The following is a 17,974-nucleotide window of genomic DNA, read 5'->3' as shown; positions in this document are numbered from 1 at the left end:
ACCCAGATCCAAATGGATCCAAACATTGATTGGTCATTTTCTAGTTCTCTGTGATCTACGAATCCTTTCCCCTCCCCCCTCGAACACTTCAATACAACTCAGATTTATGTGATATTTCAAGTTCCATTATGAGTTTATGGGTGATAATTCATAATTTAACCTATCAATACAACTCAGACACTCAGATTGAAGAAATTATCGAAAGAGCTTGAAGTCTTATTTCAATTATCTGAGTTGTTATTTCTTCGGAGAAAAAAAAAATTACAAAGATAAAAATTGGGTTCAGCTACATATGGTCCTCTTTTATCTTCCAACTATATAGAAAAATCACATCATTCGCCAAATAAGAGGATACAAGAATAACTTAGAGAGGATGTTTTAGCGTAAAATGGTATTTAAAATAAGTCATGGAAGTAAAAGAGTGTCTTTTTACTATCAAAACTAACAACTCACTAACACCGTGAGTCACCAGAAAGTTATACACGTAAATGGTAAAACTATGATAGATGTTTTGTTATTGTTTCAAACACCAGGAGAGGAGAGGTACATGTAATTTGCTCTTTATTTATTTATTTATGTAGATATATGGACAATGAAGAAATAAAGTTTAAAATTTTTAGGAGTTGTTGTTGTCAGCATTTCAACGAATATTTCTGTTTCATAGCTGAAATGTTGACTGTGTTATCATGTACAGGGCCAGTGCTTGGCGTGCACAAAACCTTTTGGCAAATGTTTTTTCATTTATATAAATTCAAGGGGATGGTTTCCATGGCGTAAGAAACATTGTCAACACTTCAATCACATATTTCTATTTTATATTTTATAATTTAAATGTTGACTCAGTTAGCATGAAACTTTTCTCCTTTTTAATAATTTAAATCTCCATTTTTGTGCATGGTCGTGTCACAGCTGCTTGGCGTGCACAAAATATCTTTCTCCAAACTCTTTTTTTTTTGTGGGAGAATGAATTGAAAAGGGTTTGAACCTTACGTGAACTAAACATGCAAATTTATGCTCATTATTATTCCCTCTAATAATTGAATGTCTGAAATGCCCTTACAAGTTGATACCTATCGTGGATCAATGGTATAGAAGTAAACTTATGTGGAATGCAAATCTTGGAGATCAATGAGCATACGATAACAAGAACAGAGACAATAATGATGTACCTAAATCCATGGCTGTTGATAACACCGTGTCTGACAATGATTCCCTTCTCATACACTCCCTCCATGTAGAGATGTAAATGGATTGGATATGGATTGGATGCGATCGGATCCGGATATTTCCTGGTCAAATATGGATACCTCCAAACGGATTCGGATGGATTCAGATACGGATCGAATTAGGATTTTAAACCATCCGTTTACATCTCTGCCTTGTGTAACCCGGACCTTCCTCCCCCTAGGGGATACAATTCACTCTCAATCCATATCTCTTAGATCATGATTCTCTTTTCCTCATATTCTAGATCCGGCCTGTTGAATCTTCAAAAACCCTCAAGATCAATATGTACTTAATTTTTTATTATTAAGTATTAGGATTTTTTTCCAGACATTTTTTTATCGGAGTATTCGAATATTTTCCCGGATATCTCTAAACGGATACGGATACTGATCGGATTCAGATTTTCGGATATCCATTTACATTGACTGCACATCACGATCAATGTCAGATCTTCTCAAGTCAACTTTAGGTTTCTTATATCAATCACTTAATGGGTTAGTTTCAACTATATATATTGAGTGAGAGTACAGTTGAATCCTATAAAAGAAAATTAGGGTTTCATTTCTCATTAAAAGAATATTATCTTAGGTTCACACATTGCAATATCATTTATACCATTAAGGTGTGACACAACAAAATCCAATAACCTGATTGTGATCACTTACCAATATTAGATTCATTGTCCACTTTCAATCCGGCTTTGAAAACACAAAAGGAAATATGACTATGCTAACCCACCCAAAAGGAAACCTTTCATGATATGCGTCGGTGACAAAATACCTTCTTCATCGAGGAGAAGGAAAATTTCCCTTAAAAAATATGCATATATAAGCCATTTAATTTTAATGTAAAACTTTATGATGAGAAAAAATTAACATGATTAGAAGCATGGTCGTAATATTTGTCTTTGTTAAATCTCTCTCTCTCTCTCTCTCTCTCTCTCTCTCAATTAATGGAGAATGTTTCCTATATAGGAGCGTAGTCTACACTAGCATCCCCTCTATCCTCCTCTGATGATTGACTTCTCTGCCCCTTATATTTGAACTGATAAGGGCCCTCATTGCCTCTCACCTCCACTGTAGGGCAAGAAACAACTTCCATTTTAAAAATAGGATAATTTCTTAGATCAACTAGATAAGAACTGAAATTACAAGATAGGTAGATTTCTTTTTTAGATATTAGGATTCTCTCTTGGCTGTTGATACTTGATATTCAATAGATCGAGGAGAGGATTTGATCCTATTTTTGATCTATTAAGCACATATGCCATAGCTGGCTCCATGTTCTAGACCTGGTGCAAATCGGTTCAATTTTGGATAATCACTCCAATTTGTGATTGGTTTCGGTCCAATAGAGTGAAGACTAGAACCAGACCGTTAATCTAATTGGTTCCAAACCTGGGATTTAGAATTGTTTCTTAATGGGTGGGACGGTTCTAGTTCCTAATCAATTCCAAGCATTATTACAATGACCAAAATTCTAAAATTTTTATCTAGGCATAGCAATAACCAAATATCCATTCGTGAACATACAAATAAAAATATGAGCTAAAATACTTAAAAGAAAATCTCCATTACTAAGCAATACCGGTACATCCAAAATGATTAAAATTCAAATCACCAACACCAAGTATATGATTATATGCATTTTAAATGGGTCTTGCTAGTTTCAAAACCAGCCAATTCCAAACTGATCTGACGATCCTAGAACCATTGGGAGACCCATCCCATATACTCATCGGTTCTAAAATTCAGATATGGAACCGAACCAATAACTTAATGAATAGATCGATTTTGATCTTAAGTTAATACCCTTTACACTAGACCCTCACTTCCAAGAGGGAAGCTTTTGATCTTGGCCTATTAATAGATCTAGGATTTTAAACTTAGAATCAATTTTGATCCAATCCCAGCCAAAATCGATCCTAAAAGCCAAGGTTCAAAGTATCGGGTATCGTATCAGTCAGGTGATTTTAAGTGACGTATCATATCAGAGATACGTATCGAATTGTCTAAAAACGCATAGAAATTGTCAAAATACACATGAATATAAACTTTTGAAAAAAAAAAAAAAAAAAACAATATAAACAAGCAATATAGAGTCACTCTATCATGCATGTACAGTAAAATGAGCGAAAAATCATGGATTTGAGTTCAAATCCTTGCTAATTTTCAAGTTTTATACATCTGATAGCTTAGTTTAACCTAAGTGCATGGATTTATAGTGAAAAAGCAGAATTAAAAAAACATGATTTGAGTAAAGAGATCATGTTTTTTCAAAAAGCGTACCTTATTCCTATGAAATCTCCTTCAATCTTTGATCTAAGTTTATTGAATGATGCAAAGGATGATGTTTTTCCACTCCTTGATTCGTTTTCAAGTGTTGAATGAAAGTCCCAAGGAGTTACGTGTGAAAAATTGAGTTTAAAAGCAAGATTTCAAGGTTTTCCAACTAGGTTTAGGGTGTTTTTTCCACCTCTAGATCTAGACTTGCTGTGTTGACTTTATAAGTAAACAGAGGGTTTAAGTACTTTGTATCGAGTGTATCGATATGTATCAAGCTGTATCAACTGATATATCTTGATATGTATCGATACAAATCGATACATATTAAATTGTATCGATACGTATTAATGTCGATTTAATGCATTGTTTGAATCGTATCAATCAATCTGTATCAGACGGTACACTCAATACATTATATTTTATTTATAAAAAAATAAATGTATCAATCAGTATCGTATCGATATCAACCAATACCAATAGGTATCAACGGATACGATACAGAACCTAGAATCAACTGTTCTATAACGTCTACAATCGAGATCAATCAAGTCCAATTCTGTTCTGAATCGCCTATTCTGATTTAAGAGAGTAACAGGTTGATTCTTGAAACCTATTCCTACAGATTAGGGTTGGAAGGAAACTTGGCTTCTTTCTTCACATGAAATTGATGGATTGACTGCCAAGCAAATTTGACTCTCTTTTTCTTCTTCCAGATTTCCATAGTTTGAGGGAAATCTCGTGTACAAGCCGCTAACATCATCTTTTCCAACGAGTGGGTCCCGCCTGACTTTCCTCGCTCCTAACCCTACGCTGCAGTTTCTTCTCAATAATTCATTGCAAATTACACTTCATTGAGGGTTTTTTTTTGGTAATTTCATAAAATTAGTGTGCCAAACCCCGCGTCCTTTAAAAGGTATTTTTGAATAACAAGCGAGAGGGGTCAGATCAGATGAGACTCCTCTTTACTCATAAACACAAGGAAGGTTCCTATCATCCTCTTCCAGTCCTTCCTCTTCTTTTCTCCCAATAAAACCCCTTAAATTCTTCCTTCTTCTCTATTATGTAATCATCCCCTCAGCTCCTCTCGTGTGTTTCGTTGCCAGCGTTTGTCTTATAAACTGAAACAATCTGTCTCCCCGTCTGTGCTCCGAGAATGAGGTTTTTACAAGAAGGAATGGAACCTGGAAAGGAGAACGGTAGCGGCGGTGACCCACGAGGCTACGCCTACACGCAGAGCAGCAGCTACGCCCTGAGCGGAAAGATAATGTTGAGCGCAATAATTATACTATTCACCGTCGTAATCCTGATCGTCTGTCTCCACATCTACGCTCGTTGGTTCCTCCTCCGGTCCAGTAGGCGCAACCACACACGACGGAACCGTCGTCGCCGAGTCCGCCATACCCGCATCGTCTTCTCCATCGACCCTGCCAATAGTGTCTTTGTCGCCTCCCGCGGCCTCGATGAATCCGTCCTTAAATCTCTTCCCACTTTTGTGTATTCCTCCGCCACTCACGGTGGTGAAGTGCTAGAATGCGCCGTGTGTTTATCTGAATTTGAAGATGACGAGAAAGGTCGTCTCCTTCCTAAATGCAATCACAGCTTCCACATAGACTGTATCGACATGTGGTTCCACTCTCACTCTACCTGTCCACTCTGTAGAACTCTCGTTACTTCGGAGATTCCTCCGGCGAACCCCAATGGAACTCCGGTTGAAGTTGCTGTTACGGTGGCAGAGCCGGAACCAGGGCCGAGTTCTGGTCTCTGCCCATCTTGTCACCACGATGAATTCGAAACAGGTTGCTCCTCGCCTTCGTCCACTTCCTCCTCTCCACCTTCTTCCTCGGCAGCTTCTTCGTCTTTGGGGACTCGGGAGAAGACATCGGAGGCGGTGACTATTTCGATTGAGGTTCCACGAAGGAACGATACTTTGAGAGGCTTAGAGGAGCAGCAGCTGTGCTTGGGTTCGCCGGGTGTTCAGGGATTGAAATCTCCATTGAAGTCCCCGGAAGGCCGAATTCAATCGTTGAAGAGAATATTTAGCAGAGAATGGAAAGGTATTGTCTCTCCTTCTTCGGCGACAGGACTGAGTTGCAGTACTACTGCAGAGATCGATCTCGACAATGGAGATGAACATCGAATTCAAGCTTAACCCAAGAGGTGACTTCTGATGAACATCGAGAAGCGACACCTAACCAGAGGAAGCATCGAAGCCGATGACCCAATTCGACATTGGAGTTTCAGAACGAATCTCTGGCCGACTGGGTAAGGTTAGGACAGGTGGCGGTGAAAGATGAACTTTCCTTATTACACGCCAACATGAACAGTCCACCGGGAGAAAAAATCGAATGGGTCTTCCTTCGCGGTTGCCGCCTGCCGCCATTGATGACTGACTGGTAGTTGATTGAGACTGATTTGGGGTTAAAGAAGACTAAGAAACTTCAAATTTACTAAGATCAAACTACATTAAATTGTTTTTTTCTTTTTTCTTTTTTAAAAATTCTATTGTTACAAACTAAAATTATGAAATGTGGGGAAGAAATCAAATTATTTATTTATTTGTTTATGGTGTTTGCTTACTGTGTGATTGAAATTTCAATTAGTAGAGAATGGTAGGCTGGTAGGTAACTTCGTAGTTCTTACGTAACAGTAACGGTGAGAGCCCACCATCGTCATGGACAAGACTCTGTTTTTCTTAGGATTAAGTGTCTCTGCTCTTGACTTCTGATCTTAATAGTCCAAAGGTTGAAGGGGATATTCTTGGAGCCCATAAAGATTAAAGACTAAGAAATTGGAAATTGGAAATTGGTGAGTGTGGGCACCAGGATTTCACATGTTTATTGTCTTCTTCCTCAAGTTTAATCGAATAAGTTGGGTAGCTCCGCGGTATCAGAAAGAAAGAGAGAGAGAGAGAGAGAGAGAGATGTCTGGATCGTTCCTTACTGGTGTCTTATTGCAACGACAACCACCTACTACAACTATTTTTGCAAGTACTTTCTGAGAACTTACATGCCCATAGAGGGTTACGATGTCAAAAGGAGTAAATCCAAAGAAACTCTCAACACTCTCTTTCATGTGTATCTTCAATACACTTAGACCCTACATATGGATATACAACTTAAAAAAATAACAAAAGGACGAGCGGTCATCGTGTTGTACTCAACTCGCAAGTTACTACGTGGATTTTATGTCGATCCAACGGTTGATAGACGAGCTCCTCAGACATTTTTTAAATTTTGAGTGGCAATTTTAAATTTTGAATTGAGCTCGTCTATCAAGCATTGGATCAGCATGAAATCCATGTGGAAGCCTGTGAGTTGAGTGTAGCATGATAGCTGCTCAACCCCTAGCTGCAGACTAGCCGAATCCCTTAGAGAAAGGGTCCAACCTTAAACATTAAAGCATTAGCTGGAGAGAGCTCATCTAATATATAAAAACACCAAAAACCTCTCAACATATGGGATTTCTTTCTTTTTTGGTTTCTCATGATCTCAATTATAATTCAATTTTGCTTGTTGTTCATGGTTTGAGGTATTGGTATCAGATCACTAGTATTGGTGTCACTAACCACCAAACCTTAGTACTTGATTGGTCCCGGAACGGTACAGACCTATGGTAAAATTGTTCAAAAACCAATTTTCTTAGGAAACCAATGGGCAAAACTGTTCGATTCAGACCGATCTGTATCGATATCATATCATTTTTTGGGATGACTAATATTGGATCTAATACCGTGCACTAAATTCAAGGGTTTGCATTAATAAAACATTTCTACATGTCATTATTATTCTGCCCCTTACTATACGAAATTGATAATGTCCTCCCTCCACGGATCCTGATATCCACCCGATTCTTCTAAGACACCCTCATAGGCAAGGGATAATCCATTCACAATTGGAGAAAGGTAACTATCTCAAAATAAAGGTTATAAATTATTTGCCATCTTAAGGGGTTAAAAATGAAATCCTTTTAAGAAATGATTGAGATTGTTCATGCGTTAAATTTCAACCTCTAATTTAAATATTTAATTAACTTCTCATGTATAATAATCCGTGCATCGTTTGGATAATCTCAGATATTTTTTAATGCTCTATGATGACATATGTGAGGGAACCTTTGACTCTATCTTTCTACAAAATTTCAACCTCAACCACCCTACCATGCAATTTTTAATACAAAATCTCTATCTAATTACTCATTAATATGTTAACCCTTTAAATGTTTGTAGTCAAACCCATTATAATTATTACTTTTTCTTGGGAAAGGGGTGGTTAGGTCAGGAATTATAGGGTGTTCTTAGTAGACAAATTCTCCATGAATGACAACTTTTTTTTGGGTAGATACATAAATGACAACTAGAGAAGAGAAAATGGTGACTTAGTCCAGCTGAGTCGGTGATAATGAAAAGAGTGAGAAAGAACCGCTTAGAAATAGGGATGTAAATGAATAGTCAAAATCTGTTTTCGAATCTGTATCCGCATCTGTTTAGCTATTTGAAAAGCTATATTTACATGTAAATGAATAAAATATTCGATTTGTATCCGTGTCCATATCCATTTAGTACTATCTGAATCTGTCTAAAAGCTAATCGGATGCGGAAGCATATATAACATTATCTGAGCTTAATCCGATCCATTTACATCCCTACTTAAAAAGCCATAGAGAAGATAGGGACTTGAATAAAAAAAAAGTGACCCCAAAGTCTCTCCTGAAGGGGCTTTTATAGTGAACCAAGTATCCAGATACCCGACTCTCTCTCCATCCTTAGACCAAATTTGGTATGATTTCTATTTTTCATTTTTAATTGATTTTTATTTCACTAAAATAAAGTGAAAAAATCAAACTAAACAATTTTTTGAAATAAAAATCACCTTGTGAAATTGAAATATAAATCATACCAAATCAGGTCTAAATAGAGATTGCCTAATTTTGACTCTCCCAAGAGGCCAAGACAGGTGAGAAAACATAGTAGTGTAGCACTCGAGATCTGGATTGAAATCAATCTGAATTCGTCTAGATCATTCTTAGAATCGACATAGTCCAAGTATCTAGGATTTTTCTCTACAAATCAACCTGAGTCGAATTAAGGGGAATCAAATTGATCTTGTGATTCTGATTTATATTGGTCAGATTCTTAAAATCCTTGTTTACATGTCACAAGCACTAACCTATATCTCAACAACAAAAAATTAAGGGAAATTTACACATACCCCCCTGAGGTTTAACGAAAGAATATTTTCAATCCCCAGGTTTGGAAAATTCTGCATATCCCCTTGAGGTTCGCAAACGGTAACAGATAGGTCCATTCAGTCAGTTCATGACTAACACTGTTAAAAAGTAGACTTGAACTGACGGAATTGCCTTTACACAAAAATTTAAAAAAAAAAAAAAAAAAAACACCTGCAACTCATCTTCCCCAATCGATTTTGGGGAAGATGAGTTGCAGAAATGGGAACACCATGGAAACCGATACAGTGGCACGGCGAGCGAAGGTTATATGTAATCCAATCTCGACCTCCTCTATTCCAGAACGAACACATAAGGGTTCTGCAATTCCCAAAGTTCAAAATCGAATCAAGGATCAAATTTCAATTATCGCGATAAACCCTAAAACAAGGGAAGTCTCCACAGGGAAGCCCTTTTGGCTAACAAAAAAAAGGTAGGGGAATTTTTGCGGAATTCCTATTTTGGTGGTTCTAGTGGTTCCTCTGCAACTAGTCATGAAAACTATTCTCTTCTTTCTATGTGGTGAAGGAGAAAAAGAAGGTGGGTGGAGTTTGAAGCAGAAAGGACTAAGGAGTGTGGCGAAGTATTGCTATAAACACAATGTTGTCGAGGGTTGGGTGCTCATAGTATAGGGAAAAATCTCTAGCACATCTCGCCCAGTGAACTTATGACCTGTAATTTTATCCCTATTGCTCTGAATCCATTTTTGGTAAATGACGGCGCATCTTCATCTTCTCAATCGCTCTGTTACTAATCACAATTCACTGCTTTTGTCTCCTCAACCTCCTAACTTTCTCACTTCATAATCTACTACCTCGAATTCAAAATCTTCTGTTGTTTTAAAAAATCCTCTTGTTTTCTTAATCTTCTGAGAGCTCTAAGAAAGGCAAATTCAGAGAAATTAATTGTCCAACAAAGAAGATAAAGAAGAAACAATGAGGAAGAGAGGACGACCCTCAATTTTAGGTAAAAGAAAAAGAGGACAGAAATGGCAAGGCAGTGTAGATCAATGATGAAAACTAGAAAGATAATCCAGGGAGATTTCCACAGGTTTCTTGAATTCTTTTCCTGTGAGTCACAAGGACCAAAAGTCAAGGGAGCTCTGGAATCTGGGAAAAGCAAAACCTGAAAGGTTGAAATCATAACTGAAACTAATAAAACTGAATTAAAAGTTTGATAAAGGAAAAGGATCTTCTACCCAGAAAGATGGTGATCGTTTCCAAGGTTTATGTATTTGTAAATTGTTCTCTTTTCCAATTTTAATTGATCGAAAAATATTCAAAATGTTCGTCTCATTTCTCCTCTTCTGAAACGGATTCAAAGAAAAATAAAAAGAAATTGGACACAGGATGAGGATTTAGTACTAAAAACTGAGGAAGAAGAAGAAGAAGAACCCTTAGGATACTTCTGAAACTGATTTGAGTTTGTTGGAATTCTCTTATGCCAATCAGTTTGACCTGGTACTTCATGAAACAGATCACCTCCGTAGGGCAACTCAAACTCCAAGTTCTTGCCCCCATTAGCTTCTTCTATCATCATAATCGAGCCCTAAAATGTGCTCGAGTTACTGCCAATCCCTGATTTCAGCATTAACCATTCGATTGCTTGCTGGTTTCTAGGATCCTTTCTTGCTGGATTCAAAAAGGGCAAAAAAGAACCCATTAAAACTTGACAAGAGAGAGAAAGAAAGGTATACCTGCAACTCATCTTCCCCAATCGATTTGGGGAAGATGAGTTGCAGGTGTTTTTTTTTTTATTTTCATTTTTGTGTAAGGGCAATTCCGTCAGTTCAAGTCTACTTTTTAACAGTGTTAGTCATGAACTGCCGGAATGGACCTATCTGTTACCGTTTGCAAATCTCAGGGGGTACACAGAATTTTCTAAACTTGGGGATTAAAAATATCCTTTCATTAAATCTCAGGGGGGTATGTGTAAATTTTTCAAAAATTAATTGAGAGGAAAATGATAAAAGAAAGTGACAGCTGTGAGTTGTGGGAGTGTACATCCTCGTATAGTGTTTGGGACCCCACTGCCCACCAATCTGGAATCTACTGCCCTGTGGGTCCCAAGGACCGTCGTCGTACGATGACGTGAGCCGGACTCCCACTTTGCCGGCCCGATTTCTTCTCTTTCTCTCTATAGGATGCCAAGTGCTTTTCACTTTTCTATTCTCCCCAACCCAATATATTGAACTTTTTTATTACCTCTCCCTTTCTTCATTCTCTCTCTCTTCTCCAATTTTTTTTCTATCTCTTCTTCTTTCCACAATCGATACAAATTGTCGGTTTCATACCATATTATACTGATATTGATTTTGAATCCCAGATCCGATACCAATCGTTGGATTGGTATTTGTTGCGGCAGAAAATTGTTTATACGACATCCCAACGTACCCAACCTACACACAGTAGTTGATATGCAATATTTACATGAGTGGACTCTGGGGAACTCACAGATGCTTAAGTCAATTTTCTAAGAAACAATAAAGAATTACAGAGTAAATTGCATAGCTTAGAATTTTTTTTTTTTTTTTTTTTTTTGGTATCTATTCAATTGTAGCCTCTTTATACCCTGTTGCCATGAGTTATAAGGCAGTGATTGAAGTCCTCGTTGGTAACTCATCTTCCGCGAGTAAGTGGTTTTCTTGTGGGAGATGGGATATACATGGAGTTCTATTAGGGATTTCCTTACCTAGTTAGAAGTCTTGTCTATATGAGGTAGGTCCTTTAGGTCGTTAGAGTGTAATAGAGGGATCTGACTCCTCTACTTTCGCCTGACCGGTATTGCCGTGTTTCCCCACACACAAGCATGGTGGAAAGTACCGCCTTACCCCCGCTCGGGTAAGGGTAAGGCGGTACATTTTGCCTTGCTTGTGTGTGGGGCGCACACGACAGTAAAGGCAGGCGGAAGTAGAGGAGTCGAATTGGTAATAGAGTCGGTTCCTTATTTGGAATGAGCTTGGGATCCTATAAGAGTCCAATTTGGGGGTGGATCTCAACTTGGTAAGTCATGATATTACATGATAGTACAATTTACCGATCTCCCCCGAGATTCTTACTGACCACGTGTCATAATCTTGATGGTCAGTCCATTTTATGCGTATCAGTATTAATCAATATTAATGTTTATCGAACATATAGAAAAAGTCATTATTGGGCTGATATGAGATATCATCCTCTAAAAATCACCATTTATCATATCATCAAATCACCGTCAAGACTGTCATATTGTCAAATTTCCATATCATCAAATTGTCGTCATAATACCATATCGCCAAATCATTTACTATAGTATCATATCATCGATTTGCCATCATGATGCCAGATCATTGTCATTTACTATGATATCGTATCATCATCGAACATTTTGATCCCTTATTTATCCTCATATGACGCCCATGAGCATTATCGTACACTTGCACAACCATGTATAGAAATTTTTTCCATATTTTTGTACAACAATAAAGTGAATAATTCTATAAAAATCGTTCCTTGGCAAAAGAGTTAGAAAATAAATTGCGAGTCACTATCGTTTCCATAATCAGAAGGGAACCAACTCCCCTCGCTGCTACCTAATTGCTAATTACGTCAACACGCATAGGAAGAAAGAGGTTGAGTAGTCATTTTTACCATTCCAATTTCCATATTGACAACTGATACTTTGCTTTCTCATCAACTTTATCCACTTCAGACATTTGAGAGAGGAAATGCCGAACATTCCACCATAGGTGACAAATAGAGCAAATCTTGTCATCCTTGATCTTTCCTTTCTTCGTTTCAATGGTTATCTACTCTCATGAGCAGGGGTTTAGTAATTGGTATTGGTATCTGTATCGGTCAATACTGGTTTGATATAGAACAGATGTACCCTTGTTTCTTTTGAAAAAATAAAATTTTAATTTATTTTTATTTCAGTCTGTACTTATCCATCGATACAGAATCGGTTAGGAATCGATATCAAACCATGATCTTGAATCATAACTTTGTTATTATATTGCCTAGGTGAAATACTATCACCACACGTTTTGCTTGAGTACATGGAGTGTTAGGTGTATCGCTCCCAGTCTCCTCTCTCAATCTTACATATCCATTTTTTTTGTCGGTAAATATCAAAAAAAGTATTTCAACATATGTCATATATCTTCGAATAATAATGAGGCATATCCGCTCCTATGTGAGGAATTGAAGGAATTGAAGGGGATAACGATTCTATATCTTCTCCTAGAATGTCTCAATAGGTCTGAAAGAACATTGCCGGGTAGCCATCAGGACTTGGTGCTTTCCACCCTCCTACTTATCCCCTGGGAGCTAATAAAATAAGGTATTAATCGAGCTGATTTCATCTGATTAAATCAAGGGTTCAACTTATTCATTTCGTGAACCTAAAATAAATTATTGAAAGGAAGAAGAAGAAGAAGAAAAAAAAAAAAAAAACCTCATAATAGGTTTAATTATTATATCTATTAAGATTTACAATATTTCAATTTTATAATTATTTATACTTGCATAATATTTATAGAACTGAAAATTTTCCCTTCCTTATTGTCTTTATCAAAAAAAATAATATCCCTTTTCACCATGCGAGATGTTGATTTTGATTCTATATACTTAGGCACCTCTATGAACATCCCTCCATCCAAATCTCAAGCCTTGTTGGTTGTGGCTTCTTGTGTGAGGGTATGGTCTATGATTCTTAGCCATCTCTATTTCGTAATAACAGTCTTTAATCTAGACTCTCCTTTTCGACCCAAGAATGGTTCTTGGACCTAGAATAGCATCCAGAAAGCTCTGCCAATTATCCCTCATCTCGTGTGGGATGATAGGTGGTGGTACACAGGTTACAATTTGGAAAGATTCTTGGATTCCATCCCTGGAGGATTTTGTGGTTCCACCATTTGTTACCCCTCACCCATCCTCTCTACGCTTCTATTTTTAGATTTTATATCTCACTGTAGGTGGAATGATTGTCTTATTTCCATCTGGGATCATTCCTTTCACTACCACAAACACAAAGTGGCCAAGTCTACTAGATAGTACACACCCATTCTGCAAAATACACACTCGATCTAAGATGCAAGAGAAAAATAAAATAGACACACGATACCAAAAATTCGTGGTTCAACCAATTAGTTCCTCATGTCCATGGAACAAATGTCATAGATGGACTTTGTATATTGCCCAATACGCTTCATAGTTTTTTGCTGGTACAACGATCTAGTAACAACAATCTCTGCTTCAATCTATGCACCTACACAGATTAGAGCTACAACGCCAAACCCTAACAAGCCCCAACTTGATAGGTTTATAATATTTAATGCAGAAAAATCAAATTCCCCCATTACATCAATGGTCTAGGTTTCTCAACAATAAACATGACCTAGATCGAACAACCAAAATAGGGATTTGGGAATGCAGATTATCTCAGCATGTATTATCCCACGATTGACTACTTCCTTGATGCAGCAAACATATCGATCAAAACACCTTATTCAACAAGAAACAGTGTTTTCTCCTCTCTGTATCTCCTTTTATTTAAGTTTTCTACGTTCTGGCTCAAAAAATGAGAGTGCTACAAAAAGAAACTAAGGCAAAAAGGCCTTAAAATGAGTTAGTTCAAAACACTGTTTTATTGAATACAGTCAATTTCAATTAGGGGGAGGGCATATTTGTAATATTTGAGAGTACTTCGTGACATTTGGCATGTAACGATTAGGCGGCAAGAATATAGGTCGTCGTATCATCGGTCAAAAATCAAAATAGCTGGTCTGATCTAAGCTGTTAGATCGGATAATTTTTGTCAGCAAAGAGCGAGAGTAACAGAACTTGTAATATGGAATCTGCGTAGGGTGTATGGTATATCCATGAAACATGGTGTAACATGAACACTTGGCATCTTCAATGTTGATCATCCGATCTGGATCCAAAAATGCAGGACGGATTTTGGACGTCAAATAGGCTTCGTTCCATCATCGAATTGTGGGGAGAACCAGAGCAAGCCATATGGTATCTGGTACGTATGAGAAATATCAAAACAAACCGAAGGCGGGTTGCAAGGTTCAAAATCTAGGTATCGGACTCGGGATTGGTCATGGCCGATACCGATCCGGATCGGTCAAAATGATCAAAATCCAGGTTTTACTAGATCGGGCTTTTATCAGTAAAAAATAGTAATAAAATAAAAAATCGGTATAGATCGGTCAAAATCCCCAAAATATCGGTAAAAAAAAACCCATAAAATGGCAAGTATCGGATCAAGTCAGCCAATCCGAGGAACGATCCAATAAAACCTTGATGGATCGGCCTAAGCCGATATTGGCCGAATTGATCCGAGATTACAAACCATGGCGGGTTGAGCATGTGTCGCCGTGGCGTACCATACTCGAAGCACCTTGCCAATAGTAGAGCTCGCGGTGGAATATTTTTCGTTAGAGGTCCGCACGTTCATGTGAGAGGCAACCACCACCTTCATAAATAGCCCCCCTCACCTCATAAATGACAATATTGGGGCAAGTGGTTGCCTCTCATATGTACATGCACCTACACGTATGTGAAGAGGAATTGAACCCTTTATCAACAAAAAAAAAATTAGTTAAAACTATTGTTTCTCTGATTATGTAGATTTAAAAACACAATATTAATGTGCGACTCCAACTCATTAGTCACAAATGAGAAGTGAGGTTGAAGTATTTTAGTAAGTTCAAGGTGATATAACCAATAACTAACTTTAGGGATTAAATAAATCAGTTTAAAATTTAAACCTATTTATCTTGTAATTTACTTTCTTATTTAGTGGATCTAAGCAATTTTCCTAACCTTGACTAGGCCTAGCAAGTCAAACCATCCAAGTAAAGGAATACACGGATAGAAAGACCCGGGAAGAGAAACCGTGTCAGGCATGAATGAATGGCAAAGCGTGCATCCATCTTTGCAGCCTTTAAGGAATACCAGTACTCGAAACGATCATTACCCAAGCCACACACACACTCTCTCTCTCTCTGACACTCTATATAAATAGCCCAACCTTCCCCACACCATAAATGAGCGCAGAGTATCACTAATTCATTTGCCTTAACAAAGGATCCAAAGAAACGAAGAAGGAAAAGATTAGGGTGAATTGGGAGAAAAAAAGAGAAGAAAAGAAAAGAGAATGGAATCTGTTTCAGTTCCACGTTTGTTCTTCCTCCTACCTCTAGCTTTGTCCCTCAGCCTCTTAAACCCATTCCAAGCAAAGGCTGTTGACATTATTGCCCACACCTGCGACCACTCAGTGTTCAGGGACCTTTGTCTCACTACCCTGCGCTCCAACTTGAATAGTAAGAATGCAGACCTGAAGGGGCTAGGAGTGATCTCAATCCAGAACACAATGGCCACAGCAACCAATGTATCCAGTCAGATTTCTGCTCTCCTCAATGTCACCATTGATGACCCCTTCATTCAGCAATGTCTATCAGATTGTAGTCAGAGCTATGTGGAAGCCATTGATCAGCTGGTGAACAGCCTCGCATCTTTGGAGATCAAAAACTACAATGATGTTAACAAAGCTCTGTCAGCTTCAATGACGGCCGTGGAGCTGTGCCAAGATAGTTTCAGTGCTGAGCCTGGTCATGTCCCATTGCTTAGAGACAGTAATACCAAATTCACCCAGTTATGTAGTAATGCTTTATCCATCACCAACCAATTGGCTGGTTCTCCTACTCCTCTTTAATTTCTTATTTTTCTACCAAAAAATTAAAAACTCTGCTCCCTCTATTGTACACTCATTTTTTTTTTGGAACTTCAATTCTCAATGTTTCCGAGAATTTTATGTGTTGTATGTAGAAGGTGCCATTCAACACACCTACTTTGTAAGGAATGACATGTAATGGGAGATCATTATTTTAAATTACATATCTTCTATATATATATATATTTATTTATTTATTTATTTTTTGGTGAAGTATATATCTTCTATATGAATGAAGGAAGAAGCATGAGTACGATTTAAAGCAATAAAATGATCATCAACATGGTTCAAGGAATCAGAATCAGATCAGGTGAATTCACCGATTTGAATCAGACTAGGGTATCTCACATTTGATATATTATGTTTGGGGTATTTTTTTTATTCAAACTTTTAATTTTGTGTAAGATTTCTTCTTAGGTGGGATAGCATAATCTAATATTTAGTTTCTAAAACCGGTTTAGAGGTGTTGACTAAGGATGGGTGAACTAGATCCAATATTTATAAATGATCATTAATGTAGTGTTAGATCATTTTTTTTTTTGCTAAAATGTCATGTATATTAAAAAGAAAAGAAATATAGTATAATCAAAATTGGAAAAACAAAAAAATAAAAACACCAAACAAGAACTACCAAATGAGAATTCCACCTACGGCATTGCCATCAGCAGGAGATCAAAAGCAGACTAGAGTTGAATAACAGAACACAAAAGCCAAACTAATGAGAAAGGAAGTCCCATTTTTTATTATAGGGTTAGTCCTTACCCTTACCCTCACTCATAAATAATTCAGATTGGCCTATTAAATGTTGAGTATGAGGAACCTGAAAGTAGTGAAAAGAGGGTAGATAAGACCAGCACAAACGATGGAACTATGAAGGGAACCAACTCAAGGGGAGCCATTCCACTTCAACCATAGATCCAGATATGTTAGCTTCTAACCCTCTTTGTTCTTGTGGATGTATGTCCATTGATCTCCATGATTAAGGTTCCACTCTGCATTTAATTAAATCTATCACTTTGCCCATACCAGCACCTCCAAAACACCTCGCTCCATTACTTCCACCACCGCCTCCTCCGATGAAATGGATGTGGCCTTTCGGCCAGAGAGAGTCAGATGTTGTTGTTGCATCCACTGCCTCCAAGGAGTGGAGCACTGCCACACCTTCTCCCCCGAATGCCAACTCTGCAGTAGCAGCATGGTAGCATGGTGAAGTTAGTCACATATCTTGTATTATAGCCATAGATATATCATGTGGTTAGTCTCATTCGTTCATGAATTTTCACGCAAAAACCGATTCTGGCTATCACGGTGAGAGCTTCATGGCCAGTCAACCCTCTCTCCTGCTGCTCCTCACTGTCAATATCTCTCACATCCTTTCTTGTCTTCTCCGCGAAGGACTCCCTTATCCTTCCCTGCTTCTCTGCAAGAGTCATCTGTACATGCAGCCAACCAGTTACAGGGAGCCAAAGAAAACAAAGAGGCTGCTAGCAGAGAAGCTCGGGTCAACCATAGCACAG

General features: G+C 37.8%; 2 protein-coding genes across 2 annotated transcripts; both read left to right on the top strand.

Moving 5' to 3' along the window:
* Nucleotides 1-4,674: 4,674 nt before the first annotated feature.
* Nucleotides 4,675-5,773, top strand: LOC122659750 (RING-H2 finger protein ATL2-like). The gene has a single exon (XM_043854870.1). It carries the CDS (start codon nt 4,687-4,689, stop codon nt 5,659-5,661), a length of 975 nt encoding a protein of 324 aa, XP_043710805.1. The 5' UTR covers nt 4,675-4,686; the 3' UTR covers nt 5,662-5,773.
* Nucleotides 5,774-15,881: 10,108 nt separating this feature from the next.
* Nucleotides 15,882-16,439, top strand: LOC122659591 (pectinesterase inhibitor-like). Its single transcript, XM_043854690.1, has one exon. The coding sequence runs from the start codon at nt 15,882-15,884 to the stop codon at nt 16,437-16,439; it is 558 nt and encodes a 185-aa protein (XP_043710625.1).
* The last annotated feature ends 1,535 nt before the right edge of the window (nt 16,440-17,974 follow it).

The sequence above is a fragment of the Telopea speciosissima genome, chromosome 4 (genome assembly GCF_018873765.1).
Source record: "Telopea speciosissima isolate NSW1024214 ecotype Mountain lineage chromosome 4, Tspe_v1, whole genome shotgun sequence".
Classification (NCBI taxonomy): Eukaryota; Viridiplantae; Streptophyta; class Magnoliopsida; order Proteales; family Proteaceae; genus Telopea; species Telopea speciosissima.
Note: the sequence above shows the minus strand (reverse complement) of the source record. Positions and strands in the feature narration are given on the sequence as shown.